Consider the following 20,011-nt stretch of genomic DNA (forward strand, 5'->3'; position numbering starts at 1 on the left):
CTACGTTTGTTAGTGTGTATATGCCCATGACTCTCTCTCGCCCTGTCACAGCTCACCCTTCCCCCTCCCCATAACCTCAAGTCTGTTCTCTAGGAGGTCTGCGTCTTTATTCCTGCTTTACCCCTAGGTTCTTCATGACATTTTTTTTCGGCACAACATATACGTGTTGGGCTTTTCTTACCTTTAACCAAGAATTTAACTGCTTCCTAAGGAGAATTGTAAACACTGGAAAGGTACGTTTAAATAAATGAATCAGTACGTTAGATTCAACATTTTTTAAATAAAGGCATGTTTAGCTCTGATCAAAGTCCCGAGCTACGCAGAGACATACCTCAGTTCCAAGACGCTCGTCACGTTCCCGGAAGGGAGCATCCGCCGCACGTAGTTGAAGTCCCCCACGTACAGGCTGCCGTCGATCCCACAGGCTAACGCCACTGGGGCCAAGAGTTTATTCCCGTCAGCTGGACCATTGCAGCTCGGGCACGAGATGCTGCGCCTCCGGCCGTTGCCCATGATGCTGCTGACGACAGGAGGCTGCTGGGAGATAAACTGGTTTTCTCCGTTTCCCTTGTACAGTATACCTAGACGAGAGAAAACACATTTTTCTTAAGATGAAAGGAGCAGAGATGAAAAGCAAACGTGTTCACTCTAGAAACCACAATTCACTGCCTTTTCGAGTTGGACTGGGAAAACTGTCATCTAAAGTGCTTTTGGAAAGAACTCCATTCAGTTACCTAGTGTAAGATATTATGTGGCAAGATACAGAGGATACATCAAAAAATGCCGTCTGTTCCGGATTAAAGAACGTCTGGTGGAAGAAACAAAGGACTAACAAGAAAACGTAAAAACCCAAATTCTCAACATCAGTGATTCTCAAACTTGGCTACACACTGGAACTGACAGGGGAGCTGTAAAAACTACTGATGCTGGGATCTCACCCTGAGGGATGCTGATTTAATTGATTTGGGGTGCAGCCTTGGCACTGAGACTTTTTAAAACTCTCCAGATGCTCTTAATGTGCAACCGAGTTTGAGAACCATCTCTACACAATGTTCTTTAGGGAACTGCAAGTTTGCCTAATTGTTAAATGATGTCGAAAACATTCTATATTAATCCAACTAATAAAAATGGGCACCGTAAATATGAATTTCTTCTTTATGAGTTTATCACTGATTTTTAAAAAGTTAAATACACTTTATAGGAAACAGAGGTAGGAAATATATATCAAACCTCCAACATACTACTATACTGCTGAAGAGTATCCTTCTTGCTTACGCTTCAGCCTGCCCTGAGAATGCATGTGCATGCAACGAGTCAAGATTTCAGACACGACAAGACTGGGACGGGCAGTTATAATGTAAAGTGAATTCGGCTTTTAGACAAAATGCCAGTCTGCTCTACTTCGGTCTGCAATGAAAACCTGAGAGAAAATCCCAAGGAAATATTTTCACAGTTAGAAACTGGATTTGAGTGGAGATTCTAACTCTATTCATTTACCATTTTTATACATAGATCACTGGTTCCATTTTGCTCTGATGTAACTGGATGGTCAGCTGTTATTGTTCCATATGCATTCAAGATCCTTCTCAATGTGTTATTCTCTGTAAACACCCGTTGTTTATACTTTTTAACAGATATACTGTTAGAAGAATCAATCCCATGAAAGTACAAACAGGAAACTTGAGAAAGTGTTTTTTCCTCCCACTTTGGGATAATTTTAAAGTGAAGAAGAAAGCAGAATGATGATGCTCCTCTCATAGCTCAGCACATTTTAGGTGAATTCTGGGATTCCTTTTTTCATGCTTTGCTATTTGGGTGATGTAATAATCATAGCCAATCTACACAAAGAAATCAGGACTGATAAAACAGGTTTATTCAAATTCAGGGAAAATCATCTAAATAAGGCTGGATCATAAGAGCAGATGAAAGGCATTTTGCCTTGAATATTCAAAGAATACATTAATGAGCCCTAAGATCTCTCTTTCTGTGATTACGTTATTTGACAATTACGGGACTATAATTTCCTAGAAGAGCCAGTTCTGTAATTTTCATCAGGACAGTCCCACAAAGTCGGCCTACTGCTCTACTGCATCTGACTTATTCCTTCATTTCTTAGAGCGATCGGTCTTTCGTGATTCTCCTCTATTATGACAGAATAGAAAGATGAACATGAGAATATTTATTTCCATGTTCCAGGGTACCTGCACAAACACCTGTCACTGTCTACATTTTTGTCTTCTCTTCTTCCTTAATATATTTCCATAGCTCATCCACCTTGTCATGATTACAAATCACTTTGTTTACTCAATTAGACACACGTCACTTTGAAAAGCCACTACTTGTCAGACTGCTCTTGGATAAAATCTGAAATCACAATCAGTTCTCTGTGAATTAGGTTAGCTTGCACTTTAAAATAATATCTATTTTATAATTTATAACCAGTTTTTTGGAGGACGGAATTTGGCGTGGCCCAGTTTTTACATCTGACCTGATATCTTAATAAAAATTAAGGGCTTCCCTGGTGGCGCAGTGGTTGAGAGTCTGCCTGCCAATGCAGGGGACACGGGTTCGAGCCCTGGTCTGGGAAGATCCCACATGCCGCAGAGCAACTAGGCCCATGAGCCACAACTACCGAGCCTGTGCGTCTGGAGCCTGTGCTCTGCAACAAGAGAGGCTGTGACAGTGAGAGGCCCGCGCACTGCGATGAAGAGTGGACCCTGCTCGCCGCAACTAGAGAAAGCCCACGCACAGAAACGAAGACCCAACACAGCCAAAAAAAAAAAAAAAATTAACTATACATTATTCTCTGGCAGACTGTATGTATTTTTACTATATATATCCACACGCAGAATATCTATGCGTTTCTTAATCCTCCCGAATATGACACTGAGGGTTGAGTATCAGGTACGGGCTTTCCTCAAGTTCTTTGCTTGTACTCTTCTTACTGGTTCATAATCTCTTGGGTGAAATCCTGTGGCGAACTGCTTATGAACTTTACCCCATGTTCTCATAACAACTAAAATGCATGTGGAGAGGTTTTTCCTCCCATTTTGTTGGTAAAGAACTGGAGGAATATAGCAATATGTCAAACCATGTGAAATATAATTGTAGAGAATTTAATTGAGAGCCGCTACTAGCATGGCAGGCACATGGCTTTGCATTTTGAAAGACGTGGTTAAACCTCGTGTGACCGATGTAGCAGGCTTCAGACACTGCTGATGACCAGAGAGGGCATAGAGAGCATCCTCTGGGGTTGGGACGCCCCACGTCTCCAAAACATGTGCTGCACGTGGCACTAGTTTTCGGCTCTGCTCCCAACCTTCTGAGGTGCAAAGTGAACTAAAACCTGATGTCCAGGACACAGCCGGAAAGGAAGGAGAGCTTAGCACCGCTATAAACTAGGAAAGGTGCAAAGGGTCTTTCTGTTTTGTCTTTTTCTTACTACTGATTCGCTCACTATGATTCTCTTCTGGAGGTGAGGCACCAGCATTTTCAAGCACTGGCCTGGAAACTGTTTTAGATTTAGCACGTTTGGAAAGTTTAAAATGTATCCTCTCCAACTCCGACACACTTTTTTTTTTTTTACAAAAGGAATCAATATCAAAGCAACATTAGTCTGAAAAAGCGGCCATTAATCATAGTTAAATATTTAGTTGTACTGCATGCTCAGTTCGGCATTCTGAACCTCAGAAACCTCTGCTAAGAGAAAAGCTAGATTATTTCGACAAGACTGTGAACTCTTCTTCTCTGGCTGTTCGTAAGAGAAGAGCAGAGAGTTACTAGCAGGGTATATGGTTCAGGATAGGAGGTGAGAGCAAGTTACCATAGGATTCTGTCTTTCTAGCAAAGCACCTATACATTATCTGAGATGTAGCCAGCATGTGGGTAAAATGTTAGAAACAGAGCGAAGACAACAGAATTTGTTTAATGTAAATAATATTCTTTGTGAGATGAAGCGGGTCACATTTTGCAAATAATTTATCTCTTTTGGTTTGTGAGATCTGACATGTTTTTTCAGAGCATATTTACTTATAAGGTCTACAACACATAATACTCTTGATTCTTGCTTTTTTTTCTAGATTACTTGCAAAGTCAAATGACAGTATATGTAACCCAATTTGAGTGGGAGAAGTTTTTTCCCTCAAATACAGTCTAAGAAGAACTGAAAAATAATCTAGATACTGAGAACAGACTAATTACTTAAGGATTAAGATCTACTAGAAACATTTTGGTAAAGTCACTTGGCATTTTATTTTTTCTTTACTTAAAAAAAATCTCCCTCCCTTCATTTTTCGTAAACCTCCCTAAAGCACTTTGGATCAACTCACTGACTTCCTGGGAAAACTATGCTGGTGGCGAGCATATGAACATTGTGACGTGTATTATGTAGTTCCCACTTTAGGCTTTTATAGTCTTTGAAAATACACTTTTTTCCCCCTACTAATTCTGATCCTACAGCATGCATGGGATAAAATATTGCTGCAGTTTAATCAATTTGAAGGTGAGTAATATTATCTGTGAACAAGATCTTACCATTCTGAACGTCCAATACGTGATGTTTATTTAATGTCCAACCGCCCATGTTGGAAGCATCTAATTCGTAGCCTTGCAATATGGCGGTCCTTTTCTCCCACAAAGTCAGGTCCAGACACGACTCATATTCGTATCCAACCGACACTAGAATCAAAACAAGTCACAGTTCATCTTCCCAAACACAGGCAGAAATGGAATTTATTTCATTATTTTGATAAAACTGCTTTTTTCACTGATGTGCTCTGAGACTGTATTTCCACTTATTTGTGAGCAGAGTCTATTATTATATGAGAAGATTTGATCACATAAAAGGTGTTTTTCTAAAAAATGACCTCCAAATATTATTTTTGTACTGACTTAATAGAAAAGTAGTATTTTTTCCCACACCACTTTTTCACAAGGGGTTCACAGCACAAAATGAAGTTCAGATCAGGCAACTGGGCGAATCATTAGATCCGATAAATCAGCCCCAAATGCTGATCAGATGATAACAACTAAATATAACGTTTGCTATCTGAATAATTAGTGATGTTTAGTTTCCAAGAGTATTAAGTTATGGAAAATATTTATAAGTAAGGTTCAATATAGCAAAAAGATAGCCAGGTTATGACACCATATTCACATGTTATCAGGAACGAGCAATAAAACTAGCAGTAATATAATACGAACAAATTACAAATGGAAAACTTCAGAGTTCACAATGAAACGTGGGTTTTAAAATTTAGAACAAAGTGAAGGGAGAAGTGGTAATTATCTGACTGATTTGAACTAATTCCAGTGCAAATTATATATTAATTTCAGAATAAAATGTCTACTATATTTTCAGGTAACAGCTAATAGAACAAAACACATGTTTTCCTTTAGTTTTTGATGTTCTGAGCCTGAGCTTGGAGCTACACTATGCATACCTCAACAGGTCAAACTTTGATTGCATTGTCCAGTCATGCAGTGAAACACCTAGCTTGATGTTTTAAGAATATCATTCCGCTGAGCTGACTATTTCTTCCAGTCAGAAGAGCTGGAATAATTTTTGGACACAAATGTTGTCTGATGTCATGTTAAAATATCATTATGAGTTGAAACTACACTAGCTGTTAGATACTGAAAATATTTTAAAAAAAGGATAAGGAAAGGGCTTCCCTGGTGGCGCAGTGGCTGAGAGTCCGCCTGACGATGCAGGGGACATGGGTTCGTGCCCCGGTCCGGGAAGATCCCACATGCCGCGGAGCGGCTGGGCCCGTGAGCCATAGCCGCTGAGCCTGCGCGTCCGGAGCCTGTGCTCCGCAACGGGAGAGGCCACAGCAGTGAGAGCCCCGTGTACCGGAAAAAAAAAAAAAAAAGGATAAGGAAAGCTAACGAAATAAAATTATAAAGGAAAAAAAGAAACGAAAAAAGGAAGGGACACAATAAGGAAAAAAACATGAAAAGAAGGACATGGCAGCCTGAAATCTCATTGAGAACATTCTTCTAAGATATAATTTCAGCCAGAAAAATGGATGCTTTCTCCTTTTCATCACATGGAGTACATTCCCCTTCCCCACGGTAGGGCTAAACAAACCAGCTGTCACTTTCCTAGGCAGCCTTACTGTCTTCCTCTCTGCTTATCCATGGATTTTCACGTGTCGCAAAATGCATTTTATGTTAGTTCTGACTTCAAGACAATGTTTTCAGTTCAGAATATATATTTACATGGGACTTACCAACAGCTTCAGATAGACCATAGACCTTTTGATTATAAGCATCTGTTTTATCCCATATAAAAGTATAGGCCAAGTTCGGTGAGGCAGGAAACCACTTTTGAAAGAGTCTTCCTACTACAGCTACCATCAGATGAACCTTCATTAAATTAAACGGGATAACGGACTGGGTCATGGTGATCTTAAGTACTGACTTATATCCGGCAGCTCTGGAACTCAGGTAGGAAAGTTTCAAATCTGTTCCTGGAATTGTGGTTTCTTCATGGAGTACCTAGGGTTGGAGAAAGCAAACGGTGATCATGTACGGCTATTAGGTAAAATGCATTGAAAAGAAGGGAGCCAAGCAACTAAAATAAGACCCTAAAGAGTCACTAATCATAAACACGCATTTGAGATGTTATCTTATTCAATAATTAAAAATAACTCCTCTGCCAGCCCAATTTTTCTTCTCCTAAAAGCTTCTTGTCATTTATTCTGAGTTAATCACAGCTCAGGTGCTACCCCTCATACAGGAAATACTGTGACTGCTCCAGCAGGCTGACATGCAATGACTCGTTAGTTTATAGTCACTGTGGATTCTCACTAACCCATCTTTCACGCCTATGGCCCTGAAGAATTAGAGCAGACATTTGTAAGACGGTTAGCTCAGCACAGCAATGTGGTCCAGGCCAAAGATCTGGACCACGCCAGCTGGCTCATTCAGGGATTAAACCTACTCCTAAAGGCAGGAATGATAGCAAAACAGACCAATTCATTTGGGTTAAATTGTAGCAAATTCCATATTCATGTTGGAAGGTAATAGCACATACTCATAATTAGTTAAACGCTGAGCTTCAACTCACCACCGATTTTTGATATGATGGTACATGAACTAATAGTTTCAAGTTGCGTAAATTTTCCCCCAGAGAACAACTGATGTGTTGTTGAATGCACGCAAAAGACACTCCCTATATACTTTTTGAATTGAAACGAGTGTAAAAAGTTAACATAATTACCTGCATAAGAATCATCTCCTTTACAAATTTAAAAAATCAAAGTCTTAATCCCACCGTGTACGCATCGCTGTGCCTTGGTCAACGAATGCCAACAAATTTATCCTGACATATGCAAAATATATTATGCCAAAACATTATTTAAATGTTTTGAAAAATTTATGTTACATTGTGTATAAAATCTATCCAAACAATTCAGATTCTACTTACTAGTGATGCTATTAGTTTGTTTAATAATAATAGCTCTTCCTAGGCTTACGACATCTACCGTGAAGTGCAAGACTATCTATGTTTAAGAACCTACCCCAGGAACTCACCACTTTCTCTACTAAGAATTAAATAGCATTCTCAAAGCCTGCCTCATACTGCTCTATGAATATTCATTATTCAGACTTAAAGGACTACTTTTTCGCTTAGAAAAATCTTAGAATAGCGATTCAGTGTTCAGTAGTGTTTCTCCTCCTTCCAGTTCCTCTCACGTGAAACGGTTAGGAATGATGTATATCTGTCATACAAATTTTTTTTAAAATTTATTTATTTTTGGCTGTGTTGGGTCTTCGTTGCTGCACGCGGGCTTTCTCTAGTTGCGGCGAGCGGGGGCTGCTCTTCGTTGCAGTGCGCGGGCTTCTCATTGTGGTGGCTTCTCGTTGCGGAGCACGGGCTCTAGGCACACGGCTTCAGTAGTTGTGTCACGTGGGCTCAGTAGTTGTGGTTCATGGGCTCAGTAGTTGTGGTTCGTGGGCTCTAGAGCACAGGCTCAGTAGTTGTGGCTTGCGGGCTCTAGAGCGCAGGCTCAGTAGTTGCGGCGCACAGGCTTAGTTGCTCCGCGGCATGTGGGATCTTCCCGGACCAGGGCTCGAACCCGTGTCCCCTGCATTGGCAGGTGGACTCCCAACCACTGCACCACCAGGGAAGCCCTGTCATACAAATTTTAATAACTTAAGTAGAACCCATGCTACTGAGGGTATAGCTGTCACTTTCAATATAAACAATCACGCAGTTGGAAGTAGAACAAAAGAAGGGGCTAAACAAACTTCCATTCGGCCTGTGAGTCAGTGTTGGCAGGAAGCGGGATGTGATGCAATCTGGCAGATGAAGAAGGCATTGCTATGCTGTAATAGACACACCAGTTTATTACAGTTGGCATTTTCCTTACCAGCCATGCTGACTGAATTCAGACACAGACTGTCTTAAGCAAAATAGTTTATGAAGATACAGAAACTTTCTAGAGCTCTATTAGACTTAGGGACACCCTTACGTTTAAGATCGACAGTACTTTTGTAGGACTGTAGGGTACAGGGTGAATCATCTGAACAGAACTCGCTGTTCTATATCACTGGGGTGAAATACCAGTGGGTTAGTTTGAAAAATAGATTTTGTGACTCTTCAATGGCCCTGAAAATATAAGTGATTGAAACCTCAGGCATATAACTTATTTCCAAAATAATTTCACATAAATTTGATAGGTTTTCCATAGGTAAGGCAGCCTTTCATGAATATATATTTCTGTGGTCTTTTAGGAGTTACTTCTGTATTTCAAAATATCGTGTGTTATTCCTAATTTTAATAACTGATTACTGTCTTTGTCATCATTAGCCTATTTCCCTGGAACAAATATCTGCAATTTAGTTCATTAAAATGTGTTTCTCCTGGTAATTGAATTTGACCATATTTTTTGCATTAGTGGGAAAAGTAAATGCAGCCCGAGCGGAAAAACCAACCATTAAGCCGATCTTCGCCAGCTGCCTGATCTGTGAGCTCCATCCTTGACTTGGTTAAACACGCGGAAACCACGTCCTCCCAGCTCTACCTCCAAATCTGTCTAATCCATTCCCTCTTCTTCATTTCCACAACCAGTATGATTGGTGGGCCCTCTGCCTCGGGGTGCTGGGTCTGTATGGAAGTACAGTGAATACTATTCTGTTCACTGATCTGTCTCCTTCTATTATTTTATGCATGTTGTCACTTGAGTTAGCATTAGAGAAATGCTGAAAAATCTACATTGGCCCCCTGGTTCCATGTCATCTAAAGAATTCAAGGTATCCATTGTATGGTATTTCTGGGCCATTCATTATCTGGCCCCAGTCTTTCCCCATGAGTGTCCTCCACCTTTAAATTGCTCACCAGTTTTTATACAACAGCATTTGTTGTTACCACCATGCTATTGCTCACACATTTTCTTCTATCTGGAATATCCTTTCCCCCCTTTGAAGGCCAGCCTCTTCAGTGATGTTTTCCTCGGCTTCCTTAGGAACTGACCTCTCTTTTGAACTTCCATAGTTCTTCATTCAAATCTTTATCACATGTAGAATGGCTTACAATAATCATTAAGCAGTAAAATATTGAGAGTAATGACCATGTACAGTAGCACTTGGTACAGTGTCAGTTAGGAGGTCAGGTACAGGCACTAAAACCTTTTTCCAATGAATGAATACACGAGCAAAGACATTATTAGCTGTCGAGCTTAAGCTGTTTTCCCATTTGGCTACAATTAATACAAGATACAGATATAGCTTGAGGAAAAAGTATTTTTAATAGATCTTTAAGGAATAACTAGATATCTTACTATAGAAATACCTATCCTTGTACATACACACACCACATTCTCTATGTCATTCTATAGAATTATTTAGGATAGCACTGGAATTCTGTAATCCTGTAAAAACATTCTTTGGAAACCCCATGATCTGAACATGGTTTATATAAAAGCAATGCCTGCTAGAATATCCTACCTGTGTCTCGGGAATAATGGGACTGTCTTCAGGAGAAGATCTAAAAAAGGTGGATAAAGGTGATGACACAATGATAGGATTCGGCCTCACGAAGCCACTTAGATCACAGCTGGGAATGTCATTCTCCTCTTTCTTCATGACTAGGGTATCCATCACATAAAAGACATTCCATGGAATCCACACAGTATGATACTGAGTGAGGAACGGGGATCGTTCAAATACCAAAGTTAGAGAAGCCCCGCCATTCGCCACCAAGTCAAACCTAAGAAAAAACAAGACATGCTTAATGAATTATCCGGACCTCATGCAACTCCAGTCACTCACCTCCCCAGATCAATATGCTTTATAAAGAAAAACTTCTTCTCCCAACGTTTATATGAAATAGTTTCAAATCTAAAGGAATATTAAAAGAATTATACAACGACCATCCATACGCCCTTAACTTAGATTTACTAATTTATTAACATTTTTCCAAATTTGCTTTATCTATCTACCTATCTACTCCTTTTGCAGAACCATCTGAGCGTAAGTTGTAGATATTACAAAATCTCACTTTCAAATATTTTAACATGAATCTTCTAAGACGAAGAACATTCTCCTATAAAACCACAACACTGTTATTATGCCTTAGGAAATGAAATCAACTTTTAAAGACCTCTGAGTATATAACTTTAAATTTCTGCCACCATGTATACTGTCACAGATTTCTGGAGTCTAAAAGTTGTTGCATTTCCATATTAGAAGGGACAATAAGACATAATGGGTGACACAAGCATGCCTAGTTTTTATTATTATTTTTTTTTGCGGTACGCGGGCCTCTCACTGTTGTGGCCTCTCCCGTTGCGGAGCACAGGCTCTGGACGCGCAGGCTCAGCGGCCATGGCTCACGGGTCCAGCCGCTCTGCGGCATGTGGGATCTTCCCAGACCGGGGCACGAACCCGTGTCCTCTGCATCGGGAGGCGGACTCTCAACCACTGCGCCACCAGGGAAGCCCAAGCATGCCTAGTTTTTATACTTAAAATACTTCAAACAGAGACAGGGTGTTGGGATTAACTTACATTCCATCCTGGCGGGTAATAGTATATCCATATTCTGGGTAATGGAAAAACGAGACATTCACTCCAATAAGTGGCGTTCCATCAGCAGTTAGTACTTGGCCTCTGATGACGGATGCAAGGCTGTGGGAAAAGTAGAAGAACTAGAATGAACATTTGTCTTTTCAGGCCAACATTATCATGATGTAGAGATAATTCAATCTAAGGAGAAAATAACACTATTGCATGCACTTGTATTCACAGAAACCAGACCTGAAATACTCCCAAGACAATGTTCCTTCTAATTCATTGTAATCCACATTCTCGAAATGTCTGGTGTTTACCAGGGGTTTTAATTCATTGCAATCTGGATTTTGGAGAGTTATCAAGACCAATAATTTAGAGATGAAGTTTTAAAATTATAAGCTGCAGTTTTTTCATGTCATATACCTGGTGCTTGCATGAAGGAAAGTATACTTTGCAATTAATTCCAAGGCAATTGGGAAATCTACAGGGACCAAAAAGTACAAGATTTAAGCAGGCAATAAGGAACATTTGTGAAACAACTTTTAATCAACTGCTGGGTCTAACTGCATTAATGTTATTAAACTGCTGCAGAACTAGGAGTTCTGGTGTAAATCATCTTCTTTTGCTCAGTGAGACACAAGACACCTGCTTTCCCTTACTGATTTATTTTCGGGTCATCACTGCTCTGCAAAGCACCAGTCCAACAGCTTATGCAATCTTACTGCCATGCCGTTAGCAGTTCCATTACATTATTTCATAATTTATATTATTTAGTGAGCTCAGCTTAAAAAAAAGTGCACTTCTGTTTTGCCTTTTGGAGTCTTTTCATTGCTTCTCTTGAAACATTTCCAACTGTGCTAACAAAAATCAACTAGTTAAATGAAGATTTATTGACTCCTTAATGGGATGTCCTGTTATGTTTCAGGTACTGAAATTGACAAAGTATGGGAACTATGTCAAAAATGCTTGAGATGTGAAGTTTGGTGAAGGATGTGCCAAACGAGGAGAAACTGCCTTTTAAAGAAAGCACTTTCCTCAAATTCACAGTCATCAGCATTTCATATAAAGGGCTTCTCACTGATGATAATATCACTACAAGTCTATGTAAGGAAAAGCTGCATTAACCTCTTATTGAAAGGACTGTCTCCGGGTATGACATGGGTGCTATCAGATCCTATGAGAAAACTGATGCGGTCATAGAAGGGTTTGGCAGCTTGCTGAGATGGTGATTGTAAGCTTTGGCTAATGATATCCTGGGGATCAGGTAATCCGCGACAGTAGGGCTGATTTTGGCAGGAACTCTGTAAACAGCAGTCAGGATCCATGCAGTCAATGAGTCCATCTGTAGACAGAAACGGAAACCAGTAAGAGAACTCCTCTTTTTCTGCCATGATGTAGAGCACGTTTTGTTTGTTGATTGGCTTTTTCCACATCAAATGATTCGCTCCCCCTATCTGATAGTCATTTCTAGGAGGCATACTTTTTGAAACCAAATGAAATACAATACCTGCAGTTGCTTTCATAGACAGTAAATGTTTGGATTGAAGATGGCTGAAAAAAAATCATATAATGTTGATTCTGAGTAAAAAATAAAAAATGACTGTTTAGAACAATCCATCACATGCAGACCCCGTCTTATTGCTCTTCACAGATATTGAGTTTTTTACAAATCGGAGGTTTGTGGCAACCGTGTGGAGCAAGTCTATCGGTGCCATTTTCCCAACAGCATTTGCTCACTTCGTGTCTCTGTTACATTTTTGTATTTCTCGCGATACTCCACTTTTCCATTATTATTATATTTGTGATGGTCACCTGTGATCACTGAGCTCTGATGTTACTATTGTAACTGTTTTGACGTGCCATGAGCTGTGCCCATAAACAACGGTGGGCTTAATTGGTAAATACTGTGTGTGTTCAGACTGCTCCACTAACCGTCTGTTCCCCCATCTAAAATTTGGGCAAAGGTCAGAATATGAAAGTCCGTGAAATACATAGACAGAGTAACATATAATGAATGAGATTAGCCAACCACCTTTCAAGGAAACCATTTTCCCAAGGATGGTAAAGTGTTTTCCGTATAAAATTAACGCATTGCTCATATTTTAAACAGGAACCTGAGCTCTTAATACACATCCTTTAAAATGCAGATGTTAATAAAAATGTGGCTAATGTAAATAGGCCATAATATTGGAAATGATAAGAAACCTATCACTAAAAATGGACCTACACTGTTGGTGACATAACAAGAGTAATGGGTAGAATCTTCCAGAGCATTCTCCAGGAATATCAGAAGGAAACTACATTCAATGCCCCATGTAAGAATTTTGTTTGAAACATTTAAACCATCCCATTAGCAGATAAGAGTCAGGTTATGATGGTTGATGACATTATCCTTTAAGGTCATTTTTCAGTGACCAGTTGATACATGAAGTTCGATCTGCTTGGCAATTTCATTTCTCAATGTAGATTAATAAAAACATTAGTTTCCGAAGACTTTATTTACCTTTGGGAGAATAGACAAAAAATCATTATAAAATCCTCACACCTAAGTTTTAGGTCTTGGTGCGACCCTATTATGGCAAACTCAGCTGAAAATATCTAGCTGACCTATATATTTTATTTACACAAGTGTTTTGAAATAACTTTTATTTTTAGAAAAACCACACTAGTCATTTTTTTCTTTTTGCTTTAGGCTACTCTTATTAATAGAACATAAGCTTGCCCATTCATTATCTGACAGCAAACCGAGACAAAAGAAAACAGACTAAATTGAATTATATTGCCCAGTCTAGAACTAGGTCAACAACACAGATAAGGTAAGAAACAGGAGATGAGGAGCCTGGCTCCCACCTGAAGAACGTTGTCAACACTTGTGGTTTCTCCTAACACTCATTCCCCCTTGTTTGTGCAACAGCTCTGAACTTCCATTTGGGTACCCAGTTCTCCCCAACTCTCAAGTCTACGTGCATACTTCCCTTTGTGCTTGGTTCAGAAATGTACATGTGACCTAACTTGGCAAGCCAGATTGAATTTCAGGAACTATCTAAAAAGCAATCCAGCCCCATCAGCTCCCATCCCCCCAGGCTTGGAGCTGTAAGGCTGTGACGCCAGGGTTGCTGCATCCCTCTTGCTGCCACTACAGCAGAACCTGTCTGGGAACGGAGTCATCCCAGAAGAGGCAAAGTCAAGAGCTGGAGACCTAAGACAACAGGTCATAGTGACACCTTTGGGGCTTTTGCAATAAGCTGACCCTGACCTCCTGAACTTTTCAGTTCTAGAAGCCAAAGCATTGCCTTCTTCCTTAAGCCTGTTTGGGTTGTGGCCTTTCTGTCACTTGAAACTGAAAGAGATGCAGTTTATCCAGAGATATTAACTAAAAATCTCACTATTTCCCTTATAGTTGAAAAAAAAGGCTTAATACGTAAATATTGGAATTAAATGTATGGTGTTGGACTCTTTTTACATTACTATTTTAACTTTTTGACACCATAATTTGACATGAAAATGTATGAGTCAGAATTTCTGATAAGTAGATCTTATTACATAGTTTTTTTTATTATAGCTACATTTTCATGTAGATGTCTCTTATATTTCTAAAAAATGGGTTAATTACTTGAAACTGTATATTTATTCTTTGACAAAAATTTAAAATCATGTTTAAGAAAGTCAAATGAAACTGAGCTTTGAAATTTCATAGAAATTTATCAAAATATTGCTTTCTTAGCCAAAAGGCCACAAAGATAAAAAATGTCTAAATATTCTTCAATATTTCTAGTGGAAGAAAGATGAAACTATGATAGAGGCTTATTTTTCAAGAGGATATGTTATAATAATGCAATATATTGCATTTTTCTCCATCTGTCTCAAAGAAATAGAAGCATAGTTATGAAGATTCAGATTTTTAAAATCGTAGACGGTTGACCTATTGCCCCTAAATCATTTTTAGCTTCAAAAAACAATTTAAAAAACCCCATTCAGTAACAATTCATGATCATATGTTGAGACTTCATGAGGAATCTTTAATCTGTTTTATGATGTATCTAAGAGCTCTGACTCCATGGATTCAGAATGGGGTGTGCATATGCTTGGGAGAGTAATTCCACACAAATATTTTATATTCTTACAGGTTTTTCCCTTATGTTCGATTTTTAACATAAGTAGAAACTACTTAATAGTGAAAGTACTTCCAAACATTATATTTTATCTCCATTAATCTGGTAATTAAGGGTTAAATTCCCCCCCCCACTTTGTCCCCCATAATATCCCCACAGTGTCTTCCTTTAGGCACTATATGGTACAGCTGGCCAGAGAGGAATGCTCGAATTTCATCATTCATCTTTGTTAGTTTATAAAAAGCAAACATGCATCTGGCATGTAGTCTGCAGGTCATAAAACGGCATGAGATCGACATCTTCTGAACCAATCAGTTGGGAATGCATTTCTACAAGCCTCTCTGCTAACATCAATCAGAGAAAGAATCTCATTTTCAACAGCCGAGTTGCAGGGACACACGGTTTGTTATTTTTCTGCAGAGTTTATCAGTGACTTGCCCAAGCAAGTGACGGATGGTTATGAATCTGGCTTCCTATAACTCGAGAAAACACTTTTCATTCTTTGTCTATACTCACGTGGCTAGGGCTATCCAGTAAAACTAAGCTGATTACCCACTTGCCCAAATGTATACGGTAGTAAAAGGGACTTCGTGGAAGAGCTTCTCAAAATCATCAACGTTCCACTTTAGTCTCAGGAATATTAGGTCGGCTTAAATTGAGATTGGTGTGGAAGCCTTAGCTAATAGAATTAACCGTAAAAAAATCTAAAGAAAATCAGAACTGTTCAAAACCCACTGAATAACAACTCCAATGATCAGTTAAGAGCCCCTCTTTCTCCTGGTTAGGCTTTGCAATGTAAGTGGTACTTTGATATAGACAATGAGTACGCTTCCTTCCACTTAATCCTCAATGTTATTGTTCTGTTATCATTTCAAAACATGTTCTCATCTTTCTTAACCCTTTCATTGGTTTGTAACAGTGGCTGGCAAACTTATTTCATAAAGGGTCAGATAAAAAATATTTCAGATTTGTGGACCATATAGTCCCTGCTACAAGTATTTAACTCTGCCTTTAGAGCTCTAAAGCAGCCAGAGACAATATGTAAATGAGTGGGTGTGACTGTGTCTCAATAAAACTTTATTTACAAAAACAAGCTTTGGCCCAGGGCTAATAGTTTGCCAACCTCTAGTCTTGCTTTAAAGTTTCTACCCTGCCCTATTTCCTTATAGTCTCTAAATCATTCTTGATTTTTTTTCTGGCAAATTTAATGCCTATTTTGCTAGATAAGTAAAATGTCTGACTCCATCTTTTCCTAGTTTACCCTCTATGCTGGCTTTGATCTGCTTCTGTCTTTTAAGCAGCTATGGATATTTTGACTTGTTTTTTAAAACCCTGACATACTGACTGGATAAAAAGTCATGAATTTCCTTTGAATGAATTTTCCTCTTTACTCGAAAGATAATTAATTAATGCCCACTGCCCTTCCCCACAGTATTTGGAAGCCCCTCCCCCACCTTCAACTTGGAGGTAGAGGTAGAAATTCTCATGCAGTATTTTATCTGTGGATTTTAGACTTTTCAAAGTGTACGGGTATGCCTTTTGTTGCTCTTTTAAGTCACCATTCTGTACCATGCATGAAATTCACTTATTACTGAATTGGGATCATGTTTGGTTTTCTATATCTTCTTGGTTTGTCTACAGCAGAGCTTTCTTGGTGGCTTTATTCTCTCTATGTTCACAACATTTCAAGGCTAATGACTCCAGGTTGATCATTCTCCTGAACTCCAAATCCACAACCGGTCTTCTAGATATTTCCACTTGGATATTACACGGGCATCGAAAACTTAACACACGTCTAAAGCACAGCAAATATGATCTTCTCTGAACACTCGCTTCCTCTGCATTTCCTATTTCAAGGAATGGTTCCACCATCCACTCACCCAGTTTCTCAAAGCAGAAACCTGAATGTCAACCTTGATTCCTCTTCTCCCTTTTTCTCTGCACCTAATCAATGACCAGATCCTCCTTTTCTCCACCCCAAACATCTCTTGAATCAGTCTATTTCTTTCCATTTCACTGAAACAACCGTTTAGACCACATGGTCACTTCCTGACAAGATCTCAACAAGGGGTTGGTTTCCCAGGTGCCAGTCTTGTCCTAGCTATTCATTCTCAACACTTAAATCTGAGTAATCTTGGTAGAAATCAAATGTGGTTATTTCACTTCTCTAGCTAAAATACTTCCTTTAATTGGTCCCTGCTGCTTTCTGAGTAGTTAGAACTCCTTAACCTGGCTTACAAGACCTTTGTGATTATTATTTCCTCCGCTGGGAGACTTCTCACCTGCTCTCTTATCCCCCTCCCCAATTCCTTTAGCGATCAGCTCAGACAATGGTCTCACGAAGTTCCTTGAGGGCTAATCTAGTTCATTGTTGTAGCACCAGAATTTAGGACACATACTTCTTGGCACCAAGTACGCATAAAATAATTTTGCTGAATGAAGTGAAGAATCAATTCAGTTCCTAGAGATTATGAGATCTAAACAGGTCAAAATGATGTCTTAAAAGCACAGCAGAGACACGTGCTGATTTTCTTTCATCACCTTTTTCCTGCCCTCAGACACTATGCTAATCCTTGAATTCCTGTTTCTATTTTTACTCTAATAGGTATCTTTACATGTTCTTGATGAACTGGACATTAAGCAATCCATAAAATTACAAAAAGTATTAGAAGAAATTATAGGAAATACTACACATAAGTACAACTTATGTATGTACTTATAAAGACACACAACCCAGAATTCATGAAGGAAAAGTTAAACCTTATCAACATTTACCTTGTAAAAGTTTATCGTTTGAAAATTTCCGCATGATGAAAGACACCATAAACAAAGTTAAAAGATAACGAAAACTTGGGATAAAATATCTGCAACACACCTCATAAAGAACTGATAAGAAGAATATACAAAGAACTCCTAAAAATCAAAAAGAAACAGTCAAGTAACTCAATAGAAAAAAATGGTCAAGAAAAATAAATAAGCAATTAGCAAAAGAAGAAATGCAAGCAATCAAGGAACATATATAAAGAGAATCAATCTAACCAGTAATTGGGGAAATGCAAATTAAACAACAAAAATGGAGTCATTTCCACCCACCAGGCAAAATTCATATCTTTCATTTTGTTGGACAACTTTGCTTATGTACAATGATCATGTACAGATCATGAACATGGGGAAGATAAGCGCTATCCTACGGATGACGTGCACAATGGCGAAACTCACTTGCAAGGCAATTGGCAGCAGCTACCAGAATTACAAATTAAAATACCCCGAGACCCAGCAATTTCATTTCTAAAAATCTGTCCCAAAGAAATACTTGTACATTTACACAGATTTATATGCAGGTACGCACACAGGTTTACTACAGATTTGTCCTTATACGAAGAGCAAAAACAAAGAGAAACAACTAAATAATTATTAATTAGTAGTGGTAAAATTCATTAGGACAACCGTGTTTCTATTATAAAGTAGGAGATAGGCCTATATGTACTGATATGAAAAGATCTCTAAGTTACCTTCTTTGGCAGAATCAAATTTGGAACAGTACCTATCCCGTTTACGTTTAAAAACATAAGTGTGCATCTAGATTCACTGAAGGAGGCGCACAAACACGTACTCTTTAAGTTGTTGACAGTGGTTACTCCTGACAATGAGAATGTAGCACTTGTGTATGGTTACTAGTAATAACCCTGCCCAGAAATGCAGAGGTTCTTACATGGAGAAAGGGGACACTTTCTAAAGAGGTTCTGTGCGATGCCCCTTGTTACACTGTGAACCTTGCAGTGGCAGCAAATGGTAATGGGTGTAAAATACAGGGGAGACGTTTAGTTCCAGCCTGTGTGGCTCTGATTTTCCTCTCCTTCTAAAACTCATTCAAAAAACAGTGATCAAACCCCATGTTCCTTTTGTACTACCAGGAGGCTACTGGGGTCCTTTGCTTCTGAGAGCACAAGCTGGACTTTTCTTTCCTAGAAGGGGATTCCCAGGGCTCTAAAACTTCTGTGGATAGTAAAAGGGTTCAGAGTAACCTGAATCTCTCCCTATAGTAGGATCTCATAGGGTCTTTCAAATGAATAGTAATTCCCCCTGCCCCAAATCATCTGCCAGGTTAACGTAGTTTAAGGCTCTGAGACTGAGTGCCATTCTATATTCTGATATCTGGATTCTTTTTAAGAAGTACTTAGGAACTTCCTAAGTAATTTCCTCCCTTCCCTCCCTCCCACCCTCTCTCTTCTTTTTTTAAACCATTTTTCCCCCCCTTCCTATTTCTGTTACTATTTTATTTAACTTTTATTTTTCAATATGTTTTTTGGAGAACACCATTGTCTCATCCTCCTGCTAGGACTTCTTAAAAATCTATTTTCAAATATTTCCCTATTTTCATTTGGTAAATTTCCAAACTTAGACCAGCTCTGTCCATTCATCACACTCATTCTGAGGCTTACATTAAAATTTCATTCATTGTTTCCCTCCTCATTTTCACTGCTAGCACACTCCTGCTTTCTCCTGCAGTTTGGATCTTTCGTTTGTATTTTTCTTCCTTCCTTTCTCTCTCTCTCTCATTACGGTTTCTTTTTAATTTCTAAATAAGCTCAGTTGAATCTGAGCTTATTTAGAAATTAATTCAGTTGAATTGTAATCTCTACAATTATCAACCTCTGAAGATGTAAAAAAAGCCTGTTTTAGATACATCTTCCTGACATCTAGCCCCACGAAGTAGCAACTCTGAAGGACAAAGAATAACTCTATCTACTTACAAGTAAGATGCATCTTTCCTGGCAGGATTTATACTTTGACACTCTACCATCTTGCACAAAATTTGGGAAGAGGCTTTAAGTCATTCTTGGGCCCTCGACCATCCAATATGCAGGATGCCTCTGGTCCCC

The 20,011-nt window shown here is 39.0% G+C and overlaps 1 protein-coding gene across 2 annotated transcripts in view; it reads right to left on the minus strand.

Annotated features, from left to right (window-relative positions):
- Positions 1 to 20,011, minus strand: part of TENM3 (teneurin transmembrane protein 3) — a 319,503-nt gene that overhangs the window by 54,709 nt on the left and 244,783 nt on the right. For both annotated transcript variants that reach the window (XM_073798728.1, XM_073798729.1), the window contains 6 exons: positions 12,142 to 12,358; positions 11,014 to 11,133; positions 9,955 to 10,216; positions 6,234 to 6,501; positions 4,534 to 4,677; positions 332 to 581 (listed from right to left, as the gene is read on the minus strand). In XM_073798728.1, the coding sequence (XP_073654829.1) occupies positions 332 to 581; positions 4,534 to 4,677; positions 6,234 to 6,501; positions 9,955 to 10,216; positions 11,014 to 11,133; positions 12,142 to 12,358 (1,261 nt within the window). The remainder of the gene's footprint in view (positions 1 to 331; positions 582 to 4,533; positions 4,678 to 6,233; positions 6,502 to 9,954; positions 10,217 to 11,013; positions 11,134 to 12,141; positions 12,359 to 20,011) is intronic.

Source organism: Tursiops truncatus, chromosome 21 (assembly GCF_011762595.2).
Source record: "Tursiops truncatus isolate mTurTru1 chromosome 21, mTurTru1.mat.Y, whole genome shotgun sequence".
Classification (NCBI taxonomy): Eukaryota; Metazoa; Chordata; class Mammalia; order Artiodactyla; family Delphinidae; genus Tursiops; species Tursiops truncatus.